The sequence below is a fragment of the Meriones unguiculatus genome, chromosome 4, assembly GCF_030254825.1.
Source record: "Meriones unguiculatus strain TT.TT164.6M chromosome 4, Bangor_MerUng_6.1, whole genome shotgun sequence".
Taxonomy (NCBI): Eukaryota; Metazoa; Chordata; class Mammalia; order Rodentia; family Muridae; genus Meriones; species Meriones unguiculatus.
Window position 1 is genome coordinate 118,281,858 of NC_083352.1, and position 23,359 is coordinate 118,305,216.

The following is a 23,359-nucleotide window of genomic DNA, read 5'->3' on the forward strand; positions in this document are numbered from 1 at the left end:
ACACACATCATTAACATACCATGTCCCTAGCAAGCGCTTCTTCCTATGGCTGGGCAGGATGTTAAACACTTCACTTTCTGTGACTTTAAGTGTCACTGTCCTTTTTTTTTTCTTTTTTTTTTTTTTTTTACCAAAGCTGACCTACCCTGAGTCTCAGTATCAGTTGTAGTGTTGCCCAGTCAGCCTTTAAATTCGAATATATTTGCCTCCAAAACCCCACCCAGAATACTCTGCTCTGCTGCTTCAGTACACTCTTCTTGTTGTGAGAAAGGTGACTGCCATGTTCCCGTGTAGCCTTAAGAGCCAAGACCTGAGGCATCATCGGTGCTGGTCTCTCGTTCCCAGCTCTGCCAGTTTCTCATACAATAGAAACTGCTCTTGTCAGCCAGTGTTGGAGCACTGTTTGATGGGAAGAGCCATCTGGTGGCTTCTTGCCACTAAAAGCTCTCAGCCTCTAAGAGACAAACCCCTCTGGACCTTTGGACAGGAGATACTTTTTTCCACTAGAGCCCTGTGTGGAACTGGGGCTAGGCTATGCCAGTACACAGCTGCAGCCACCACCTGCCATCTGGTAACTCTGCATCCCATGTTTCTTTGTCCTTTTTCAGGGGTTTCTCCCAGAAAGCAAATTCAATCACACCCTAGCTGAGCCTGTGCTTCGAGATGCAGGCCCCCGCAGGAGGGGGAGGCGGCCTCGGAATGAACTCCTAAAAGCTCCAGCCATTGTGGCAGACTCTCCCTCTGGAATGGGACCACTGTTCATGAACGGGCTGATTGCAGGGATGGACCTGGTAGGATTGCAGAATGTGAGAAATATTCCAGGCATTCCTCTCACTGGGCTGGTGGGCTTCCCAGCTGGCTTTGCCGCCATGCCTACCGGTGAAGAGGTCAAGAGCACCCTGAGCATGCTACCCATGATGCTGCCAGGCATGGCCGCAGTGCCGCAGATGTTCGGTGTTGGCGGCCTCCTCAACACACCCATGGCAACCACCTGCACTACCACTGCATCAGCGTCTCTCTCAAGCACAACAAAAAGTGGTACCTCAGCCACTGAAAAAACTGCAGAGGACAAGCTGAGTGGCCATGATGTAAAAGCAGACACTCTGGTCGAAGATAAGCCTGGCCCTAGTCCGTTTTCTGATCAGTCTGACCCCACAATAACTACTAGTAGTCCTGTGGCTTTCAACCCATTTCTCATCCCGGGGGTGTCTCCTGGACTCATCTACCCATCAATGTTTCTTTCCCCTGGCATGGGCATGGCTCTGCCAGCCATGCAGCAGGGCAGACACTCAGAAACGGTCGGTCTTGAGAGCCAGAAGAGGAAAAAGAAGAAAACCAAGGGGGACAACTCCAACCCAGAGCCTGCTTCCAGGTGTGAGAAGGAGCCAGGCAGTGATCAGAACTGCACAGAGTCCAGCACCACTTTGTCCCCAGAGAGAGAACTTGTGGCGCAGGCCGGGGAAGGGGCCCTCAAAGACTCCAACGATGATACCAATTAGAACTTTTTCATTTAAGAAATTATTGTGACTTGTAAGTTTCTTATCCCATAAAGGTTTGTTACTTCCCTCACTTCACCTTCATAAGAACCTGTGTTTTCATCAGTAATATTTACCTACCTAATTTCCTGTCTGAGAACTATGGTAACATGTCAGTAGTTGCAGGGTCTTGCCACTTCATTAGATAAGTGTCATCTACCTAGTCTAGGAGGCACAGAATTCTTTCTTTTATCCAGTTCATTCCAGCAATCATAGTTGATACAGTACTTGGCGACATACTCTTCCCCCTTATCTTTCAAGTCCCACTGACCTGAGGAAGAAAATGGCAGAAGAAAACTGTGTAGGGTTTAACCCTGGGGCCAAAGAGCAGGGACAAAAGTGAGAGCAAGGTCTTTGCTTTGTGAGAGGTCACATAGGAAGAGTGTATCAAGGAAACCAAAGGGCACAGAGTAGGAAGTGCTGGTGCGTCTTTTCTAGGTCATGTGCCCCGGTTTTATCATGGTTACTGAGTAGTGTAGTCTAAAGCATATAAACTCATGGTGAAAGTGCACATACTGATGGCTTCTTTGAAACAGGAGCCTTCCTGATAGTGATACAGTTTTCCCCTCATGGGTTTTCCCACCTGCAACAAGAAAAAATTACTGGCCACCTAAGCCGCGTGCCCATCTCCCCGCTGAATCAGACGTTTCAGCACCTTTGAGCTGCAATTGGGTGGGCACTGGCCACCCTGGTCCACAGGTACTGCTGGCACTTATCCCACAGGAACTCTAGCCACTCACTTCCCACTCTGGGTTAAGAAACCTCTGAATTTTATTTTGTGTTCTTTCACCCAGAGCCAGGCTTTCTGGAGCCTAGGAAGGTAATCGCTCAGCACTCGCTAGATTCTGCCATCGGTGTAGCGTGTCAAAACACACCACCTTTAACATTACAGCTGTGAAGGTTTTCCTTTTTTCACTCTCGCTCTACTCTGTCTGTATTGTAGAGCTGGGCCCAAAATCCATATTATCAGTTAGGCAAGGTTGTGTTAAGTCAACGGTGTTCTTGATCCAGCTTCTCCATATTGAAGAATTGAACAGGGACGGGCCCACCCAATGGCACTTGAGCTTCCCATTTGCTTTCCCCCTTCCCCTTCCATCATGTTCCTCCTGACAGTCTATCTTCGTGGACAGCTCATGTCTGAGACTTGACCCAGCCAAGCCCAGTTCTCTGGGGCACAGGGCAGATGGCAGCTGTCCCGAGTACCAGATTCACTTCGTTGTCACAGTTGACTGTATTTTTACTGTTTCTGTTACAGTTTTGCTAATTTATCCGAAGGTCCGAAAGTTCGGCATGCTATTTCAGTTTGCATTATTTATTTATGATGATTTTGTCATTGTCTTTTATACATTTGGGGTTATAAATTATGTAAATGTTAAAATGAGCATCTCAAAGAAGTCTGTTAAATTGTGACCGAAAAAACCAATCAGGTGTATTTTCAAAAAGGAGAGTCCCAGTTTTATGAATCATAGCTATAAACTAGAAATTCTATACCTGATCCTATAAGAAGGAAGACTCCAAGAACTGAATAAATGCTATTTAATGACGTCTTTGTAGTGTAGAAGGCCTGTGATGCTGACAACAGATTTCTTAGAAATGCTGCTTGCTATTGAACTAACATTCTGTTCAGTTTTGCCTCCAGTGGAAGCAGAAAGGGTTTTTCAGCTGTTAAATCCTAAAAAAAAAAAGAAAAATCAATATAATTTATTTATGTAAAAGAAACACTCAATCAATATATTTTTGAACCTTTTAAGTACTAATTTTCTTTTTATCAAGTAGAAAAAAAAAATGTATTTGCCCTAAATCCTTAAAATACAAATGCTATAAAAACTCCTGTATCTTGAAAGCCTTACTGCAAATGAGCATTATAGACGCCCAGCAGAGTCTGCTCTTCCTGTTGTCTCGCGGTGTTATTTTACGTGGAAACCTGCTTTCTGCGGCTTCCACTTAAACCTCCAAGTAGGTCACGGGGTTCGGTGTGGACCCGACTTAACCACCAGCATGCGCAATCCCTTGTTATATCTTACCAAACCTGTATGTTAGCTCTCGGGTGTTTAGGCTTATGTTGACTGCTGTTGTGACACTGTTTGCAAAATGAAGTTGACACTGTGGATTATTTGCCCTGTAAGGCACAAGTGCTTCTTATGATTATTTTGATGTTTCCGAGAGCAAAAGCCAAATTTAAACTCTCTTCAGCAAACTTGAGCCTCTTCATCTAATTCCATGTCACTCACAGCCATAACTTTCCTTGGTCATTCTTCACCCATGTCTCACAAAATAAATTGTCTGTGGTCTTGATCCTGGATTCAAAAGGGAAAATTCAAAATTCAGATTCTTATTAAGGATTTCACTGACACTTGGATATCTGGCAGTTTATGAATGTGTTGCGTGTACCAGGAATCGACAGCCAGATTCCTGCTGGACATCACTCATGGGGGCTGACCTGACCCACTCTACTACCAGAACGCAGATTAAACTGTGCTTTAGAAAGCAGTTAGCACCATACCCTCCCTCCTCCAGACTCTTACCGAAAAATTCATTAGAACCTGGAATCTCTAAGCCAGCCAGCCTGCCATGGGTGGTGTGACCCATGAGACACAAGAACGCCTGCTCTCTCTTTAAGGACTTTGTTTCCCTGGCTCTGGGGAAGCACGGCTCCTTGGCTCCTGATGAGGCTGGAGGAAAAGGAGTAGGCCTCAGTTAAGGTGAAGCATCTCACTAATCCAGCCTCCCCTGTGAGTCCCTGTTGAGAGCCCACACATAGGCATACGAAAGGATGAGATGTTGATAGCGGAAGAGTCTTCTCCTACCATTTCTCAGGTGAGAAAGTACAGTCACCAGCTTAAGATCACTAGTGGAGGGCCAGCGAATGGCTCATTGGGTGAAGGAGCCTGCTGGCCAAGAACGATTACCTAAGTTTGATCTTCAAAAGCCACCTGGTGGAAGGAGAGAACTGACTCCTGAAAGTTGTCCCCAACCACACAAGGGTTACTCAGTATGCTCTGCCCCTCCCCACCACGCAAGGGTTAGTGAGTACACTTTGCCTACCACCACCAAGGGTTAGTCACCTGCAGTTTGCTAGTCTTTCCAATTTGCCATAAGTGACCTCACTTGTCTTTTCAAAGTATTTGTTGCCGTTTAAGAGGAAACTGCCTATGAAAATGGGCTGCCCAGGCTCTTAGTCTTAGGAAGCATAGCTGAAACCGGAGCTTACAGTCCCACTGGCAGAAGACAACACCCCAGTCCTGGCTTCCGTGATACTCGTCTGGGACCTCTCAGCTTGAAGGCCAAAACCCTGAAGAACTTAAATAAAGACTTGGCACAGGGGAAAGGGGGAGGCACAAAGCCATACCCGTTGAAGAGCTTCATGCCTGATTGCCATCTAATCTCATTAAGTGGCCACTTTCATGCGCCTAGTCTGTAGCCCTCAAAAGAGTTTTCTTTCTTGAATCAGGATTGGGGTTCCCCAGACCTAAGGACTTGGTTTTTGTTTGTGTTTTCAGTTTCTTGAGACCTGAAATTCAGCTTCTTTGGATCTGAAGTTCAGGAGCTGAACAAGAGCCCAGGACATGTTACTTGTGGTCCCCTTACAAGAGATCTGTGGGATAAAATGGGGAACAGATAAATTAAGTACTGTCTCCTGCTAGGACAGTATTTCATGTGGTCAGCACGGGACTGGAAATAAAGTCAGTGGCAAGTTGGTATTACCCAAGCAGCTCTGCTGGTTGAGCCCTGGAGAAAAAAAGCAGAAGTCAGGAAGGGAGGAGTAGCATCTCTGGCAGACCTCTTGGTTTTCTGGAGACAAAGGAGCAACACTCCTGCCCTTGCCTGAGATGGATCCTCATCTGTGATCATTTGTATCCTGAAGGATCAGTAGTGGGATTGATGGAAATGAGCAGGGGTGGGGATTGCCAGCTCCACTAGGAAGAGAAAAACCAAGGATAAAGAGCAAAGAAGTACTTGCTGCATGTCCCCAGACACGTACACGGGGGTAAGCTCTGCAGGAAACGAGCTTTTTGGCCCAACTGCAAGGCCCACACACAAGGTTGCTTCCTGTGTGACCTGTGTTCTGGGTGGGTGAAGAGACCATAGTAGTGCCAGGAACTGGGAGTTAGTTCAGTACTCATTACCAGGACTTAATTCAGAGTACTTAATGGCCCTGTCGTCAGTCCCCACAATAACTTTCTGGAACTATCTTTATATCCATAAGAGACCCAAGGTCCAGAGATGGTAAATAGCTTGTCCAGTCAGTGATCTAGTCAGTGACAGAGCTGGGCTTTGAGGATCCAGATTGGTTCCAGAACCATAAATTGACTGGGGAGTTGGGGGGCACAGGCTTTGAAACTCTGCTTTGAAACTTCATAAAGCAGCATTAAATACAGATGGCTGAGGGCAAGGACCATGCTGGTTCGTGCTGCTCTTTGCCATCAGTAGCAGCCCAGGGGCCAGTGGGAAGCAGTTAACTTTGGCAAGTATTTCCTAGCTCTGTTATGCTGGTATTAACAAGCCTCTGGGCTGGGTTATAATCTGGAGAAATCTTGATATCTCTGTTCTTGATCTCACCAGCCTACTGCCAAGGAGGCATGTGAGAAGTGGCTTCCCCTCTCGAAGGTAGAAGAATGGCAGGGCTTGAGCACGTGCTCAGCTGGAAGAACCGCAAGGGGGGTGCTGCAAAAGAGAAACCAACACTCCTCACCCACTTTTGGCCTCCCACCCCAGCCAGCTGAACTACATGTACCACTGATGATCACCACCGCACCTACTGGTGCCCCTGTGGGGCACTGTGTCCAGGCTCGAGAGCTGTGAGCATATCACAACGTGTTCCCCAGATGAGAACCCAGTTCAGGTAGATGGCCACCGGCCTTCAGTGGCATGACCAGTGAGCGGAAAGGCAAGAATGTACAACGGGCTGGCCGTGGCTTTGTGCAGGAAGACACAGGCCCCACATAGCTTTCTAGAATGAAGCCACTCAGCTATAGCCACAGGCTAAGAAGGGACTTCATATGCATAAACTATGGAAAAACCAAAGGAACGCTCCATGGACATGGAGATTATATCACATTCAAATTAACATGAGATTTGTTAGTGCTCAGCGCACTCATTCCAGGTTCTCTATGCTGCTTTTGTGCTGGCACTGCTGTTGTCCCAGGAGCCTACGGCTGTGAAAGCCTAAGATGTTTATTCACTGGCCCTCGACCAAGAATGTCTGCTGACCCCTGGCCCAAACATCAATTTAATTCATAGACTCTGTGTTAATTCAGTTCATACTCACATGAACTCAAAACATAGTTCTATAGGAATGTGGACACTACAGTAGAATGGGAGACTCACATTTGCATTTAAGACAAAAGGCTGCAAGCAGCCCTGGACTCCAGGCAGCCCTCCTAAGCGACCTGTAAAGCCCGACAGCATCCTTTCACTTTGTAGGTAAGTTTAGTCTACACTGCCCTGCCCTTTTTACACTTTGGGGGAGCCTCAAGAAGGGAACCAGAAGAGGGCAAATTTGAAGATGCTGTCCAGAGATGAGATTGTTATAGAGAGGACCCCAGAAGTTCATGAGGAAAGTCAGGGTGTTAGGAGAAAACAAGGAGGCAAAGCCTTGTCTGTGGCTTGTTTGACAATGAAACTATGAGAGTCCTCATAAGCGGCAGAGGCTGGCCAGCAGAGTGGAGCATGGGGAGACAGGCCTGGCAGATAAGCCTGACATCAGTGTAGAAATAAGAGAGCTCATCCCACCACCACCCAGTATCAAGGGCGGCAAACAAAGCTCCTGAGTTCCCTCCAGTCGGCTGGACTCTGAAATGGCTCTCCTGCAGTGGGCCAAGCTGGCTGTACCCTGCTTTTGGGATCTGATTGTTCAGTGAGTGACAGGGCTGACCCAGAGAATGATTGGGTTCTGTAGTCATTACTCTCCGACTTAACACCAGGCAGAAGGACTTGAGACACATTGTTTTATTCACCTGCTGGCCTGTGTGTGCTGCCACACAGAGATGGCAGTCACCAGTAGCTTCGGAGTGTGTCCCAACCTGAGGAAATGCCACAGCATTCAAAAAGGAAGATGGGGATTTCCCTCATCTACAGCCTAGTAAATTTGTGTCAACCCTAGTGGGCAAAATTATAGAAGGAATTCTCGGAGGATTTATATATCAGTCTGCTGGAGCTGCCATTACAGAATCGCTTCGTGTAGGCAGTGTAAACACATTTCCCCCACCATCTGGAGGTCAGAACTCCAAGATCTGAAATGCCCATCTGTTTCTGCTGAACACTCTTACTGGTTTGCAAACAGCTGCCTTCTCCTGGTGGGCACCCAGAGCAGGTGCATCGCAGAGGAGAGTTCTTTGAAGCTCCTTCTAAGGATGCTAATCCTACTGAGTTGGGATCCCACACCTATGACTTCATGTAATGCTAATCACATCCCACAAAGACTCCACTGGATAGAGCCATGCTGGAGTTAGGGCTTCGATAGATGGGTTGGGAGGGAGGACTTACATTCATTCCATAATGTAGCCAGGGCTTACTGTCAGACAAAGAAAGATGCTCTTGGCACTTTGCATCACAATGTACAAAGTGGAGAGCGGTGGGTGGGCACCCACCTCTGTCTGAACGGCTGTGCTCACAGGTTGCTGAGAGACAGGTGTGTCCATCCAAGGAGCCCTCCATGCCTCACAGGCACTTTACTCTAGGCAGTGGTTCTCAACCCTCCTAATGCTTTGACCCTTTAATACGGTTCCTCATGCTGTGGTGACCCCCAGCCATAAATTTATTTTCACTGCTTCTTCATAACTGTAATTCTGCTACTGTTATGATTCATAATGTAAATATTTTTTGAGACAGAGGTTTGTCAGAGGGGTAGTGACCCACAGGTTGAGAACCCCTGCTCCATAACAGCAGCGTTTGTGGACTTGGATGTCTGCTACACTCAAGGCTGAGGACATACCTGGAGGACATAAAGGCTTACGGTGGCAGGAGGTGATGGAGACCAGACTCTTGACAGAGCATGGAAATTCAGATGTTTGCGTTTTCTTGATATTTTGAAATACATTGTATTTATTCTTTGAGAATTCCATGCTTGTCTATGACATTTTGATTATAGTTACCCTCCTACACCCCCTCCAACTTCTCCCAAACCCCTCCCCACCACATCATCCTCCCACCTCCATAGTCTTTCTCTCCCTTTCTTCTCTTTCCCTTTCTTCTCTCTCTCTCTCTCTCTCTCTCTCTCTCTCTCTCTCTCTCTCTCTCTCTCCCAGAGTCCGATTAGTGTTTCTAGTATGAGCATGGGTGTGGGCCCCCCATGGGAGCACGGGCAGCCTACCAGTAGCCACAGCCCCTAGCAGCTGTCAGTAGTGCCTCTGCAAGGGGTGGGGGTTTCTGAGCACTCCCTGACACCCCCAGGCCCCCCAGTCCACGCTGGAACCAGGAGTTCAGGAGAATTGCTGTGAAATGATATCTGTCGGCCATGACAGGGCTTCGCACATGAGCTCGCACGGCAGTTGCCTTCACGAGACCTGCACACGATCAACTTCCGGGACTTTTAAGTGGCTGCAATCAGTTCCTTTTCACCCTCTGAAGCAGACAAATCATCTGCCTGCAAGCTGAGCCTCGTTCACAGAACACATTTGCTGTTTGAGTGATTACAGACCCAGGGGTGCTGACAGGTTCCTGATACAATCCACAGGTAATAGGGAGATACAGAAGCAGATTCTGGGTGACTCCCCTGGCCTTCACTGCAGTGTCCCCTGGCTTTAAAAGCAGGCTGATCAGAGGGTTTGGTGCAACACTGAGGTCAGCCAAGTAGCGTAACAGAGTCCCCTGGGTCTAACCTGTCCTTAGTCCCCACAACTCAGGGGCCCTGTTGGAGTGCATGACTGTGGCATCACCCTTTGATTTTCTCCCAGTGCATCTGGGCTCCTTAATGATTGCCAAAAAGCGAGAGGTCTTACCATAGTCCCCTGCAGGGATGAATATGGGGAGCAGAGTAGCTGAAGGGAGGCAGAGGAAATTCCCCGCCATGCTTCCTCTTTCTTGCATCTGTCCAGGGTGTGACAGACCAAGATAGCTGTAGCTGCCTGGACACCACTCCCCGGCAGGCCCTTCCCACCTCCACATCAGCTCTCACCCAGACATTTCCACTTGCAGATCTCAGACTTTCCAGACAGCAAAGAAGATGGCCAAGCAGGGAGGGGAGAGTGAGCCATAGGATTCAGCGGGGATTGGACATAAGGTCCCAGCTATTTCCAGCATCCAGGAATCCCCTCCTAATCCAGGCCTACTTCCAAGATCCTCTTTCCTGGGACCCCAAAAACCACCCTTCTTACATAGCTCCAGCAACTCTTATATAAGTTCCCGTCAACAGGCCATTGAGGCATGGTCACCACAGTCTGAACTGCCACTCAGGCTTGGGACGCTGGAATAAAATCCTTTACAGACATAGGGGAAGACCCTGATGAAGTGTAGGCAGCAGCATGGTGAACTCTTCTTGTACCTCAGTGGAACTGGGAGAAATGAGCCCAAGACCCCTAGCACCCAAGTCAAGTAAGTGCTGAGAAACCTCTGACTTTGCCATCTGGAGTTTGGGAGCCTCTTGTTCCCCTCAGGCCAGGGGAAGGGGCCATTAGGCCTCAGAGCCTGCTACAGTGAAGCCATGGGAAGTCAGCAGAGCCACCAGCTACTTACAAGTGGGGATGACTCCAGGATTTTCTCTGCAGCAGCTGAAGGATGCTGAAATGGGGTCTGGATACCACATGGCCTGGGGGAAACCCCTATGGGCCTCTTTTCCTATGTCTGTTCCATGAAGAAGGCCCCTTCAGCTCTGCTGCCTCAGCATGGAGCTATGAGGTGCTCTGCACCCCTTATTGGGGCAGGAGGTCTCCAGGCTGAGCTCAGCCTTAGGCTACAGGGCCCTCTCCCTGTCTGGAGTTCACTGATGTCCACATTCAATCTTGGACCTTAGAGCAAGGGTCCTAAGTCTCCCAGGCAGGAACCCTACCTTCCTGTTAGTCTGTTCCCCATGAGGCTCTTTGTAAAAAGTTTGGCTGGAGACCAAAGAACTTTTGAAAACTCTACAGGCTAGACCGAGATGTACAAACCTGTCTCCCTCCCAGAGCTGATAGGGACCAGATTGTTCCCAAATGTAGAGGTGGAGGCTGGAGACGGAAGAGAGGAAAGGACTACTTAGAGAGGCCTTGCCAATTGCTGAGCTCCCAACAGCCACCAGCCCATCAGAGAGGGGGGAGATGTGAAAAGATGTAGCAGAGATGAAGCCTGCTGACTCCCATAGACACACATATGACATATATGAACATGTTGAGGTATCAATGTGCTTATATAGATGAGAAACATTGCAAAGATACACTAACATGGCTAATGTATACACAGAGAGGGGCACAGATGACAGCTATGTAGCCATACACAATCATGCTTTTATAGAGAGACACAAATGCCCCAAAGATGTACACAGAGGCTCACACTGCAGGTAACAATGCCAGGTCACGAAAGGGCTGGAACTCACTGTCTATCCAACCCACTGGGACCCGACACACATGCATGTATATACGTCCCTATGCACCCTTGGGCATGCGTGCGCACACACAGATACACACAGAGAAATCACTTCCTTCATGGTGGTTTTTTGGTTCTGGATAACAACATGCAGTCAAGACCTGGTGGTGGGAAAGAAAGCAGATTTGCCTGCTGGGAATAGGGCTGTTGGAGCAGCTGTAGCCTCCTCCAGGACAAGCACCAGGCCAGTTCCTCACCCTGGGAAGGAAGGTCAGGTCAGTCTGGGATAGGATGGAGGGCAGTCAGGGGACTGGAGGCTGTTACCACAGCTTCTGCGGCCCATCTCGAGCCCAATGTTTAGCTAAGGCACAGTCTGGAAAGCCAACTGTCCCCAGCCCTGGCTACTCCAACTTCTGACCTTGAGCTAGCCTGGGCTATGGCTAGCAGGCGCCATAAAGCCCATAGCTTCAGCTTTTTGGTGGAGTGGAAGGTTGGGCTCTGAATTAGAAAGACCAAGCCTTGGTTTTGTCACTGTGACTGGGTGGCTTTGGGAACGTCCTAAAATGTTTGCTCCCTAAATTTGAGTTTCCGGCCAGTGATAAGTGCTCAGATTACAAAGGCAAGGCCTCTTCTTCAGCCAGCTGCTTTGTGGCCATCTCTGGGTGTGCAGGGTACCCTCTGCGAGGGTTGAGCTGCCTGTCAGGCCCTAGCACTCCTGCCTCAGCCCTACAGTCTCTCGTGCTGTTCTGACCCCAGGGAGGAGGCCACCACCATCTTTAAGGCTTTCCTCCCCTCTTTCCCCCTCCCCCCATCCCCGGGGCCCTGCTGGGGTGTCTAGGGGTGGCCCTATGTGGTGTACCCTGTGTGTTGCCTGGCATCTGTCCAGCCAGATGTCTGTCCCTCTAGAGCTGATACCCTGAAAGCTGACAAGAGCAGCCTCATTCTCCTAACTCAGAAAAAGTGCTGTGGTTCAGACATGATTTGTCCTCTTTTAAACTCAAGTTAAAATTTGTTTCCCAAATTAAGAGTTGCTTAACCTTGCAAAACAAATTGCCTTTTTTTTTTAAAGGCAAGACAACCCTCATGCTTTTCCTCTTGTCTTCCTGCCAGAGGCCAAGGGGCTCACAGGAAGCAGCTGCCTGGACACCTAGCCTTCAGATCTAGAAATGAAGTAAGCTTACCTGGTCATAGGCATTCTGTTGCAGAGACAGAAAATAGAAAATGGACTAAAATGTTGCTTTAGGAGACCCTCTGTCAGTAACTAAGCAGCTCCAGACAGTTCTAGGACTCAGCAAGTGAAAGGCTTCCTGTGCTAAGCTTGGTGGTAGGATTCAGCAGGGAACAGATGGACCAAAGTGGCTGTCTGTGGGCTTGCCTCCTGGCTCCACAACCTGTGCACAAACCATGACACATGCTCGTGTCTGCTATGGAGTCACCCCACAAAAGCAGACTCGTCTCTCTCTTTGTGCCCCACAAAAGAAAATTGTAATGTTACTGCTTAGCCCTGTTTCTCAGTCAACTCATCCCTGGTAGGAGGTGTTCTTTCAAGGACAGGATATGCGTAGCCCAGAAGCTGTGTGCGCCTCATTGTCAGAGACAGCGGGGACTTCAAAAGTTCAAGTGCATTAGGTAACAATACCCATCTTTGTGGGTGTGTGAGAGAAAGAGAGAGAGACAGACAGACAGACAGACAGACGTGTGTGTTTGTGTGGATGTGTACATGTGCCAGGGGTTGACAACATTTTCCTCAATCGCTCTCCACTTTATTTTTTAAAATTATTTTACCATTAATCATCATCATTAGTGTGTGTGTGTGTGTGTGTGTGTGTGTGTGTGTGTGTGGCAGGGATACGTACAGTGAATGTGTAGAGGTCAGAAGACAATTTCCAGGAGCCAGTTCTCTCCCATTATCAGAGAATCAAACTCAGATTATCAAGCCCTCTGAGCATTTTGCTGACTCGTTGGCATGTGTTTGGAAGGGGTGCACGTGGGTGGGTGGGTGGGTGTGCACACCCGACCCAGAGAGAGACCCTTGTCCAGAGCACAGCCTCTACAAGGGCTGCCCCAGCCCTTTTGCTCTTGCTCTTGCTGGCCAGAGACTGGATCATTCATAAAGCTAAGAGGCTTATTTAGCTCACGCTTCTGGGGTCTTTGAAGCTCAAGAATATGGTGCTGATAGTGCAAGTGTGTGTCAGCCCGGGGCTGCCATCTTCTTCCTGTAAGGCCACAGGTCTTATTATGGGGGTCCTGACTACCTCCCAGAGGCTCCGCCTCCAGATACATTCAACGTAAAGTTTCCACAGTTTCATTGGGGGCTTTACAGCATGGCCTTGTGCTGGGGAGCAAAAGCTGACACTGGGCGTAGCAGGTGCTGGACAAAATGGCAAGCCTGCGCCGTGACAGCCCTGGAGTGCCTTGAATTGAAGAACAATGTGGATCAAAGGTGATTTTTCAAGACAGGCTGAACCTTGAAGGAGAGCTGGGCTTTGCCCAGGCAGAGTGACCAGCACAGGCAAAACCTAGGAAAATGCCTGGTGCCTGACGAGAGACAGGCTGGCAAAGCGTGGGGTGTTCTGGGTGGAAGGAGACTGTTGGGCTGAGCAGGGAAGCTACTGGCACCAGAGGGAACGTGATTGCCAGGGAGACTGGGGAAACCCTGCCACGTGGAGGGCGCCCTGCCCAGCTCTGGCCCTGAAGCTGCCCTTCCCAGCCATCTTCACTTAACATGCCCAGACTCAAACCCACTGTCCTGTGTTCATCCTAGGAGGCTGCATGATCAAATTCACTGTGGTCCACTTCCACTTGATCCTGGGCTACTCTTTGTGTTCACACTGTGTAAGTATCTGAGTTCTTTTACAGCTTTGTGTTTCTTTTTTTTTTCCCCAATATTTAAACCTTAAAGCCATCTGTGGTTTATTTTGGTATAAGGTAGGAATCTAACTTTATTTTTTCCAAATTCTTAGCCAGTTATTCTGTCCCATTTTCTGAGTAATCCATCATTTCTGCAATAGTTTATTTATTTTTTTCCAAAATTTCATTCTCCTTCTGCTTGGTTTTTAAAGGTATAGTTGCTATGTAGAAAAAAAAAGAAGAAAGAGAAAGAATCAGAGGAGAAGGAATGTGGAAATCCTGTGGGAATATAGCTTGGAAAGTGAGACTCCTCTCTTCCTACTTCCCCAAGAAAATGTCAACTGATTCTTGCATATTATGTGTCTGCTTATTATTACATTATAACTCGTAATTGGGTTTCTCTTCAATACATAGATATAGAGAGGAGAAAATCTAAAAGGATCATCATCTCTAGATGATATATTAGCATAAAAATATATTACCTTGGGCTGGCAAGTCATCTCAGTGGATAAAGGTGGTTGCCATCAAGCCAGAAGACCTGAGTTCAGTCCTCAAGAACCACGTGGTAGGACGAGAGGACTGACTTCTGCTAGATGTCCCCTGACCTCCATGCACATTCATTGTTCATGCATGCCCAAATACAAAAATAGATAAATGAAAAATCAGACAAATAAATGGGATGGAGAGGTGGCTCAGCAGTTAAGAGCACTGGCTGCTCTTCCGAAGGACCAAGTTCAGTTCCCAGCACCCAGAGTGGCTCACAGCCACTTATAACTCCAGTCCCAGAGGATCTGACGCCCTCTTCTGACCCAGCACCCCCAACAGGTTGCTCACAACCAAGCTTCAAGTTATCCGTTGCCCTCTTCTGGTCTCCCCAGGCCCCTGCACTCATAGACACACATGCAGAGACACAGAGGCCCCACCTAGACACGTGCAAACATATAATTCGTAAAATTTTTAAGCTGATTTTTTTGCATACATACTATATGTAAACACACACATACTGTTCCTGAAAGATAGAAAATTAAAAAAATAAAGTGTTAACATGGAGTTAAACACCACTAATCCCAGCACTCAGGAGGCAGACGCTAACAGAAGGCTCAGGAGTTCAAAGCCAGTCTGAGCTGCACAGCAAGACTGTCTAAAAAGAATAAAAGAAAGAAGGGACTGGGAAGGTTGGTCTGTAGATAAAGCCTTTGCCACTCAAATGTGAAGGCTGGACTTCACAGCCCCAGCACCCAGTAAAGGCTGGTTGTGGCAAACTGCATGTAATCCCAGCACTCAGGAACCAGCAACAGGACTTCCCCCAAGCAAGCTGGCTAGCAAGACTAAGTGAATCTGCACACGCTCACAGTTCACGCAAGACTCTGCCTCAATTTAAAAAAAAAAGAAAGAAAGAAAGAAAAGAAAAGAAAAAAGAAAGAAAAAGAAAACAAAGCAAAAAAAAAAAAAGTCAACCAAGACAAGACCCAAGATTAACCCCACAGGCACACATATGTTTGCATGCCCTATGCCCCGGATGCATACACATGTGAACAGACACACACACACACACACAAAGAGGAGAAAAATGAAAAGCAAGCACTTCTGTTTCACTCAGATGTTTTTGTCTTAGAATGTGAAATAGAGAAACACCTGAAGGAAGCTGATGTAAAAAGAGAAATGAGGTGAGAGAGACAGAGTGGGGGCTGCAAGGGCCCTGCCCATACCAAGTTCCTCTCCCCAAAGGTAACCCAAAGAATGGCCTCTTCTCTTTAGTCTAAAGAGCATATCTCTCCTTTGGTCCAAGCTTTCATCTGTAAATCGTCCACTTTGGGGCCTTAGGTGTGCTGTGCCTGGCTGCATTTTTGTGCCAGCAACAAAGTGTTGAAAGTATTTGAGTTTTACCACACGGTTCAACCCCTGAGCACGCTAGTCTTTGCCTCGTTGTTTGCTTCAGAAACGCAGCGACTTTTCTATAGCTGCTTTCCTCACGAGCCTCATACTGTGCACCCCTCCTCATTGTTGGAATTTTGTTGGAACTGAATTGTTCTTGCGGATTATTAGATTATTTTGTCTATGGAGTGGATTTCCCCCTTTGGCATCTCTCTTCTGTGACTGTGTCCAGGCCCTGTGACTTTTTTCACGGGTCCCCGGCATCCTCCTGAGAGTATCTTAGTGTTCAGGCACCTGGTGTTACAGTCACAGCCACCTGGGAGGAAGAGAAAGCTGGAAGTCGAATGGCCAGCAGGTTAGGAGAGGCTGCCGCTACTCAGCAGAGCTCAAGTGAGCACAGCTTGGACCAGCTCTGGGGGTCACCCAGGGGCCACTTTGGCTCAGCAAACAGAAAAATGTTCTATCTGTTGGCTCTGTGGGGCCGTGGAACAAAGTTCTGGAGGAGGCGGTGAGTGCTCCAACACTGGCTCTCTCCCAGTGTTCCAGGGAAAAATGGAGTCTGGGCTGCCTACGGGCTTCCCATTTGGTGACAGGCACAGCAGGGAGGTGCTGGGTCAGAAACACACACACACACACACACACACACACACGCACACACTGGTGTTTTTACTTTGCTCAAGGAAAAAATGCTGAGCCCTTGCACCCCCGCTCTGTCTCTCTCACCTCATTTCTCTTTTTACATCAACTTCCTTCAGGTGGAAATTCCTTCAGGTGTTTCTCTATTTCACATTCTAAGACAAAAACATCTCTGCAAGCCAAGTGACTACCAAGAACACCCAGCAAGGACCTGGATTCTAACCAGACTCTCCCCTGGCCACCATTCTGATTGTCCTGGGCGGGAGCGGGGGTGGGGGGTTCCTGCTCAGAGTGAGCCTGCAAATATAAACCTGTGTCACCCTCCCAACCTCTCAATCCTGGGACAGTTGCTGGCCAAGCGAGTGGCCCAGTGGGCAGTGGACGGACACCTTTGGCTTGCCCCTGGTTCTACATGCATGGTCATCTTTCTCCCCTGGGCAGCACTCAGCTTGGCTCGCAGTGTCCTCAGGGGGCCAATGGGCTTCTTGATTCCAGCCTGCACATCTGGAAGTTGATGCTATTAAAACAAACCCCATTATATAACAAACGGACATCTGGAACCCTTTAGCCCCGAGTTTTTAGAGAAAGACATTGTTTTGGATATACTTGCTCCTAAGAATGTGGCACAGTGCCCTCCCCACGGCTGTCCAGGAACCTAGGGACAAAGCAGTCTCTCCTGAGTCCATTTCTCAAAGTAAGGGGCCAGAGGTGGGCTGGGGCACAGACAGGGGAAAAGACCCCCCACCAGACAGACAGCTTCATGTGTTCCTGCTGTCTGCAATCTTTGCAAGCTTCCTTTCCAGATTAATTTGAATATTTAACCCCTCAAAAAAAATTGCACACCTACTATATGCTGCCATCTCCATACCACTCACAGGCCTGTCCCCAATACTGCTGATGAATCTAGGTACTCCAGAACATCTTTATTTCCCAAGCCTGTGGGGACCAGAGACAGCTCCGTAGGTAAAAGTGCTTGTCACACAAACCTGATGACCTGAGTTTGATCCCCAAAACCCACCTTTAAAAGGCCAGACTCAGTGGCATCCCTAGTCCTAGTACTCTTCCGGCAGGATGGGTGGTAGAGACAGCAGACTCACTGGAAGCTGGCAGGCGGGCTCACCTGGAGAGTGCAGCAGGGCAGAAACAAGAGAGTGGGGAGTCAGGGGAGAAGCCGAGAGATGACTCCAGAAAGTTGTCCTCTGACCTCCCCATATGCACCTGGTGGGTGTGCATGCATGCACCTGCACGCTCGCTCACACGCCTCGATCTGAGCAATACTGGCATACACCTATGTTCTCAGTTACTCAAGGAGCGTGGGGTGGGAGGCTCATCCTGGATAACACAGTGGAACCCAACATAGGGAGGGGAGGAGGGAAATGAAAAAAAAAAAGAGAGAGAGAGAGCCTGGACTATCTGAATCACTTATTTTTTTATTCCTTTATTATTGTTACGTGTATATAGGTGTTTTGCTTGCACGTATGTGTACAATGTGCATGCAGTACCCAGAGAGGCCAGAAGGGGGTGTGGTGCCCTGATTCTGAACGACAGTGCTTCAGCTTCTGGGGCACCAATCTTCAGGATTACAACCCCACCACCCTTAGCTGTAGCACCCCTCCAAGCATCCTCAGTCCACTCTCAAATTGTTCTCCCTGCCCACCCTCCCTGGACACATTGGTGGGAGCACTAGCACACACATGACCTGGGTGTAAGTGGTACTCTCTGACCCCTGAGCGGTGGGAGCAGAAGGGTGAAAAGTTCAAGGTTGTTCTCAGCTACTCAGTGTGCTCAAGGCCAGTCTAGACTATATGAGACTCTGTCTCAAAATTAAACATTAAAACAAAACAAAACAAAACAAAAACAACTAAAGAACCGTCTAGATAGAGGCTGGAGAAGGGGCTGAGTGGTTGAGGACACTGGCTGCTCTTGCAGACAAGCTGGGTTTGAGTCCTAGGACCCACGAGGTGGCTTTTAACCATCTATAACTCCCACATTCCAGAGATATGATGCCTTCTTCTGACCCGGGAGGAAACCCGGCACACCAGTGCTCTATGTATATGCATGCAGACAAAACACTCCTACACATAAATTAATCCAAAAGTATTTTCATGTCTGGCTAACGTTTCCAAATGGAAGTTCTAGTTTAAAAATTTCCTCAGCAGTTTATAATGAAAATGTTGAAAAATACAAAAAAAAAAAAAAAAATCTTAACAGCTTGTACATGGAACAAGCATGTGTACGTGCTACCTGTGCGAAGCGTTGGCAGGTGATCGTGCATTTCTGTCAATTCCAAAGCAAATCTGTAGACATCGGTACACTTTCTGACACTGGTACTGTGTATGTATGTCGCTTGTTTCTGGGTTTCACTGTGTGTGTGCAGACGTGTGGGAGTGTATATGTGAGTGCTGTGTAACTGTGAATGCCCGTGTACATGGGACAGGGCAAACGTGTGGAGGTCAGAGGACACACCCAAGTGTCAATCCTTGCCTTCAACCAAGTTTGTGAACGCGTCTCTTGTTCGTTTTTGCATGCACCAGGAATGTCCGGAAATTCTTGTCTGTTGCTTCTCCCTCTAGGGAGACACCGGGTCTCAGGACTGTGTGCTGCTGTGTCTGGCTTGATGCGGGCTAAGGGGATCCATACTCAAACCATCAGATTTGCGCAGCAAGCGCTCTGCCCACTGAACCATCTCGACAACCCATTTCTGGGCACCCTTGGGGTGAAGTTGACAGGCAGTGAGATGCACAAGCCTTATGTACCCTGTTTCAGTGAGTTTGATCTGTGTAGCCCTGGGCTGTGCCATACCATCTTCATACACAGTCTATTGTCAACACCGCAGAGCGCCTCAGCCTCCCTCCTGCACTCTGAGCCCTCACCCTCCCAGGGACAAGCACTACTGTGCGTATTTTCACTGTAGACAAGGATTTACTGAATTCAGATGTTTGAAGTCGTCAGTGCCTCCCAGGACCTCAAGATGTAATGGTACTTGAAGACAGGTTCTTGCAAGAGGCTAGTCAATAAAAATGAAGTTTAGGGTAAGCCCTGATTCCCGGTGACCGTGTCCTTATTAAATAAGAAATTAAGACACAGCTGTGCACAGAGAAGACCATGTAAAGACATGGGTTTCTTTCCTCAGGGAGGAAAAAACCCTCTGGCAACTCCCTGACGGCAGGCATTAGCCTCCAGGATTGGGCGTTTCTGTCATTTAAGCCACCCAGGCTGAAGAGATCTGTTTTGGCATTCCTAACAAACTAAGGTATCAGGTTTGTCTTTTCACGATTTCAGATCAATTAAAGCAGGAGCTGGAAAAGGGCCGGTCAAGTAGAGCAGCTGTGAGGACCGGAACTCGGTCCCCAGAACACATGTGAACTCCAGGGTTGTGGTGGCACACGCTCGCACTCCTTGTGCTGAGGAAGCAGAGGCAGCCTAGTCAGAGTGGTGAGACCCAGGTCCCAGCAAGAGACCCTGTCTCAGAAAGCAAGGTTAGGCAGGAGAGAAGGCTCGGTGGTAAGATGCGTGCTGCGCGGGGGCGAGGACTTGAGTTCCCACGTAAGAACTGGGCCTAGGCCAGTGGGTTGAAGGGGCAATTTGCCAAGTCTGTTGATTTGGGTTCTGTCGCTGGGACCCACACGGTGAAAGGAGAGACCTGATTCCCACACGTTACCCTCTGACGGCTACACATACCCATGCACACGCATGTACCCGCTAAAATTAAATTAAAATGTTGGGAAAAAAAATTAAGTGGATGTGGCCATGTGTGCCTGTAACCTCAAGCATGGGGAGGAGAGCCATGATGAAACCACCGGGGGCTTGCTGGCCGGCCCACCTGGCTGAAAATGGCTAGCTTCAGGTTCAGTGGCAGAGCCTGTCTCCAGGGAGGAAGACAGAGGGATGGATAGAGAAGATACCCAGTGTCCTCGTGTGTGTGCGATAGAGAGTGTGCGCACGCGTGTGCGTTCCTTTGTCCAGCCCAAGGCTCCTGGGAATTACCCATAACGTCTTGTCCTGTTTGCTGATGGTTAATACTCACCATACGGCATTTGCATGATTTGTTTTTTTTAACAATTGGTTGCTAAACATTTACTTTGTGTACTTTCTGAATTGCTCCACTCAGCAGCTGTCAGGTCTGGGGCCTCTCCGTAGATGGGACGGCAGAATTAGATTTCCGGGATGCGAGCAGGAGAAAGTGAGTTTTCTGCACCGTCTCGAATGGTAGCTGAGAGAAAGGAGCAGGGTGGCGATGACAGTCAAATCACCGAGTGCCAAGAGCGATTAATCTGCTGAGCAGAGGAGAAGTGGTAGGTTGAGAGTTCTGTGGAACACACTCTCAACTGTGAGGTCAAAATGCTTCCGGGGTGCCCCTATTTTACACGTGTGTGCTGGTTAACCTGATATGGTCTAGAATTACCTAGGAAAAGATACTTGAGGAGGGATTGTCAAGATTAGGTTAGACTGTGTGCAGGTGTGTGTGTGTGGGGTGATTATGTTAACTGAGGCTAGACTATTTTCCCACTGAGGATGGCACCGTTCCCTGAACAGCGGGTCCTGGACTGTACGGGAATGAAGAGAGCCAGCTGAGTGCAAGCATGCATGCATTAATGCATTACTTCCTGCCTCAACATGACCAGATGTCCCAAGCTCCTGACACTCTAGCTTCCTGAAACACTGCATTGTAACCTAGAACACCCGGAGCTGAAAGAAGTCCCTTTCCCTCAGTCTGTTTTATCACATCAGCGAGAGAGAAAAACTGAGACCACATGTGGCTATGTCTGCATCTTATTTTGTCCCGTCTGAATGGGGCCTGGCAAAATCTCGCTTCCCTTCGCCATGATACGTTCTAGCAATGTGAATATTTGAATTGGAAATGATAGGAAGTGGTGGTGCACGCCTTTAATCCCCAACGCCCGGGAGGCAGAGGCAGGAGCATCTCTGGCGAGTTTAAGGCCAGCCAGGTCTGCAATGTAAGATCTGCAGTGTTAAGTTCCAGACCACAAAAGGTGAGATCCTGTCTCAAAAAAGAAAGAGAGGGAGGGAGAGAGGAAAAGAAGAGGGTCGAGGGAGCCAATCCTTCATCACAAATACTAATAGGGGTTAGAGAAGTGCATATTCCAAATTGCCTTCATTTGTTTTATTCCAAAAATTCTTTTTATCTGAAGTGCTTTCTGACTTTGAAGCTCTTAGGAATTTCTTTTTTGGCACAACTTATCTGCTTTGTCCCAAGTGGCCTTGGAAACCTCATCAGTTCACTCCAGTGATGATCATTTTTGGCTTCTCAAGACAAAGAAAATGCCTATGGTTTTGCTTTGAAGCTTGCTAGAGAAAAAACGCCGGGACCCTTATCATGAGGTAAGGAAATTTGAAACAAAAGATAATTCAGATTTGGAAACAGTGACTGTGTCTGACTCCTCTGTCAGATGCAGCCTCGGGATGTGAAGAGTCCTTTGTGACAGCTCCTGTAACCTAGTAACATCTGAAGCGGTCCATTTGCAGGCGATGATGGTGGAGGGGTGGCGTGTGCTGGACGGGAAAGCGCTCCCGCTGCCTCCTCACACTTCAGCTTCACCCGCCTCCAGAGGTTTGGGAAATGTTTTTCTTGGTATAGTCAGGAGCAGAGCTGAAAGCAGTTTCTTTTTTCCTTCCCTCCCCAAAGCCATCATTATCACAACCCAAGGATGTACAGGAGCTCCCCAGCTGCCTGCCACTCAGTGTTCCTCTGCGCTCATCACCATTGACCCAACAGGGATTTATGCAAATCAACTACACTTCACTGGTTTGTTTTTCTTAACTGAGTTTCTTTTTCTTCCTTTGGTGCTGAGATTTGAGCCTAGGTTCACCTCATGCACGCTAGGCAACTACTTCACCACGGAGCCGTGACCCTTGGCTTGGTACATTTTTATAACCCTGAGCTAGAGAATGGATAATACCAACATCTGTGAACCCGAGAACCTCTCTCTAATTAAACATCTCTAACAATGCCCCTTGGAAGTCTCCCTGTCCTCCTTTCCCAGCTCCAAACCTACTCCTGAGGCTGAGTTCCAAGATCAGCCAGCAGCCAGGCCTTAGGAGGTGGGGCCTTAGGGGGTTGTGCTGAGCAGGCTGGCTCAGGATTTCTCCCTCCGCGCCAGACAGTAGGGACACTGAGCACAGAGGACAGTTGCAGGAGAGAACTTGGCATAGGACCCAGCATGGGAGGGGCAGAGCCAGGAGCCTTGGGTGGTCCTAGTAGCCCCACTGCATCCCTCCCGAAAGCAGAGCACTTGTCCCGGAGCACGGGAGGCCCAGTTAGTGGGTCAGCAGGACATGGACCTCAGGCATGATGAGAGCCCCAGGAGACAAAGGGAAGCTAGCTGGCCAGTGGGGGAATCCAGAAGATAGAAAGGGAAGAGCCCAAGGATGTCATATAGTGGGAGCCAAGGGAAGATACCAGTCATGGCTGAAAGGAAAAAACACAGGTTGATGGGAGTGATCAAAGCCTAATAGGCTATGTATGGCACATGCCTGTCACGCCAGCCCCTGGGAGGCTGAGGCAGAAGGATACCAAGTTCAAGGCCAGCAGTTACATAATGCGGCCTTGTAGGAAAGAAAAAAAAGGCAGGAAAGAAGGGAGGGGGGAAAGCCTTTCCTAAATATGATTTTAGGAGACACGGTTTAAATTTTAAAATGAGTTGGAGAAAGGTTGGGAATGTGGGAACCCACATGAAAGTTATGTCAAAACCCAAAGCAAAAGTGTAAGTGGGGGGGAGCGGGGCCCAGGGGGGTGTCATGTGCACAGAACAAAAATAAGTATAACATCCTAGAAGGAAAAAGCAAGTGGAGTAGAAGCCATCAATTTTTAAATGGAAAGGAAAAGTTTCCGTGGTTTGAAGAACGCCCTGGGTTTTGCAGATTGGAAGGCTCACTGGGTTCCAGGCCGAAATGATGGAAAAAAGACTCACAACCAGGCAGCGCCAGGGAAGAGCCCAAAACTC

At 48.4% G+C, this 23,359-nt stretch overlaps 1 protein-coding gene across 1 annotated transcript in view; it reads left to right on the forward strand.

Annotated features, from left to right (window-relative positions):
• Window positions 1-3,830, forward strand: part of Chd6 (chromodomain helicase DNA binding protein 6) — a 171,224-nt gene extending 167,394 nt beyond the window's left edge. Inside the window, exon 37 of the mRNA XM_060382903.1 lies at window positions 609-3,830. Coding sequence (XP_060238886.1) covers window positions 609-1,499 — 891 coding nt within the window. The 3' untranslated portion in view covers window positions 1,500-3,830. The remainder of the gene's footprint in view (window positions 1-608) is intronic.
• Window positions 3,831-23,359: the final 19,529 nt, after the last annotated feature.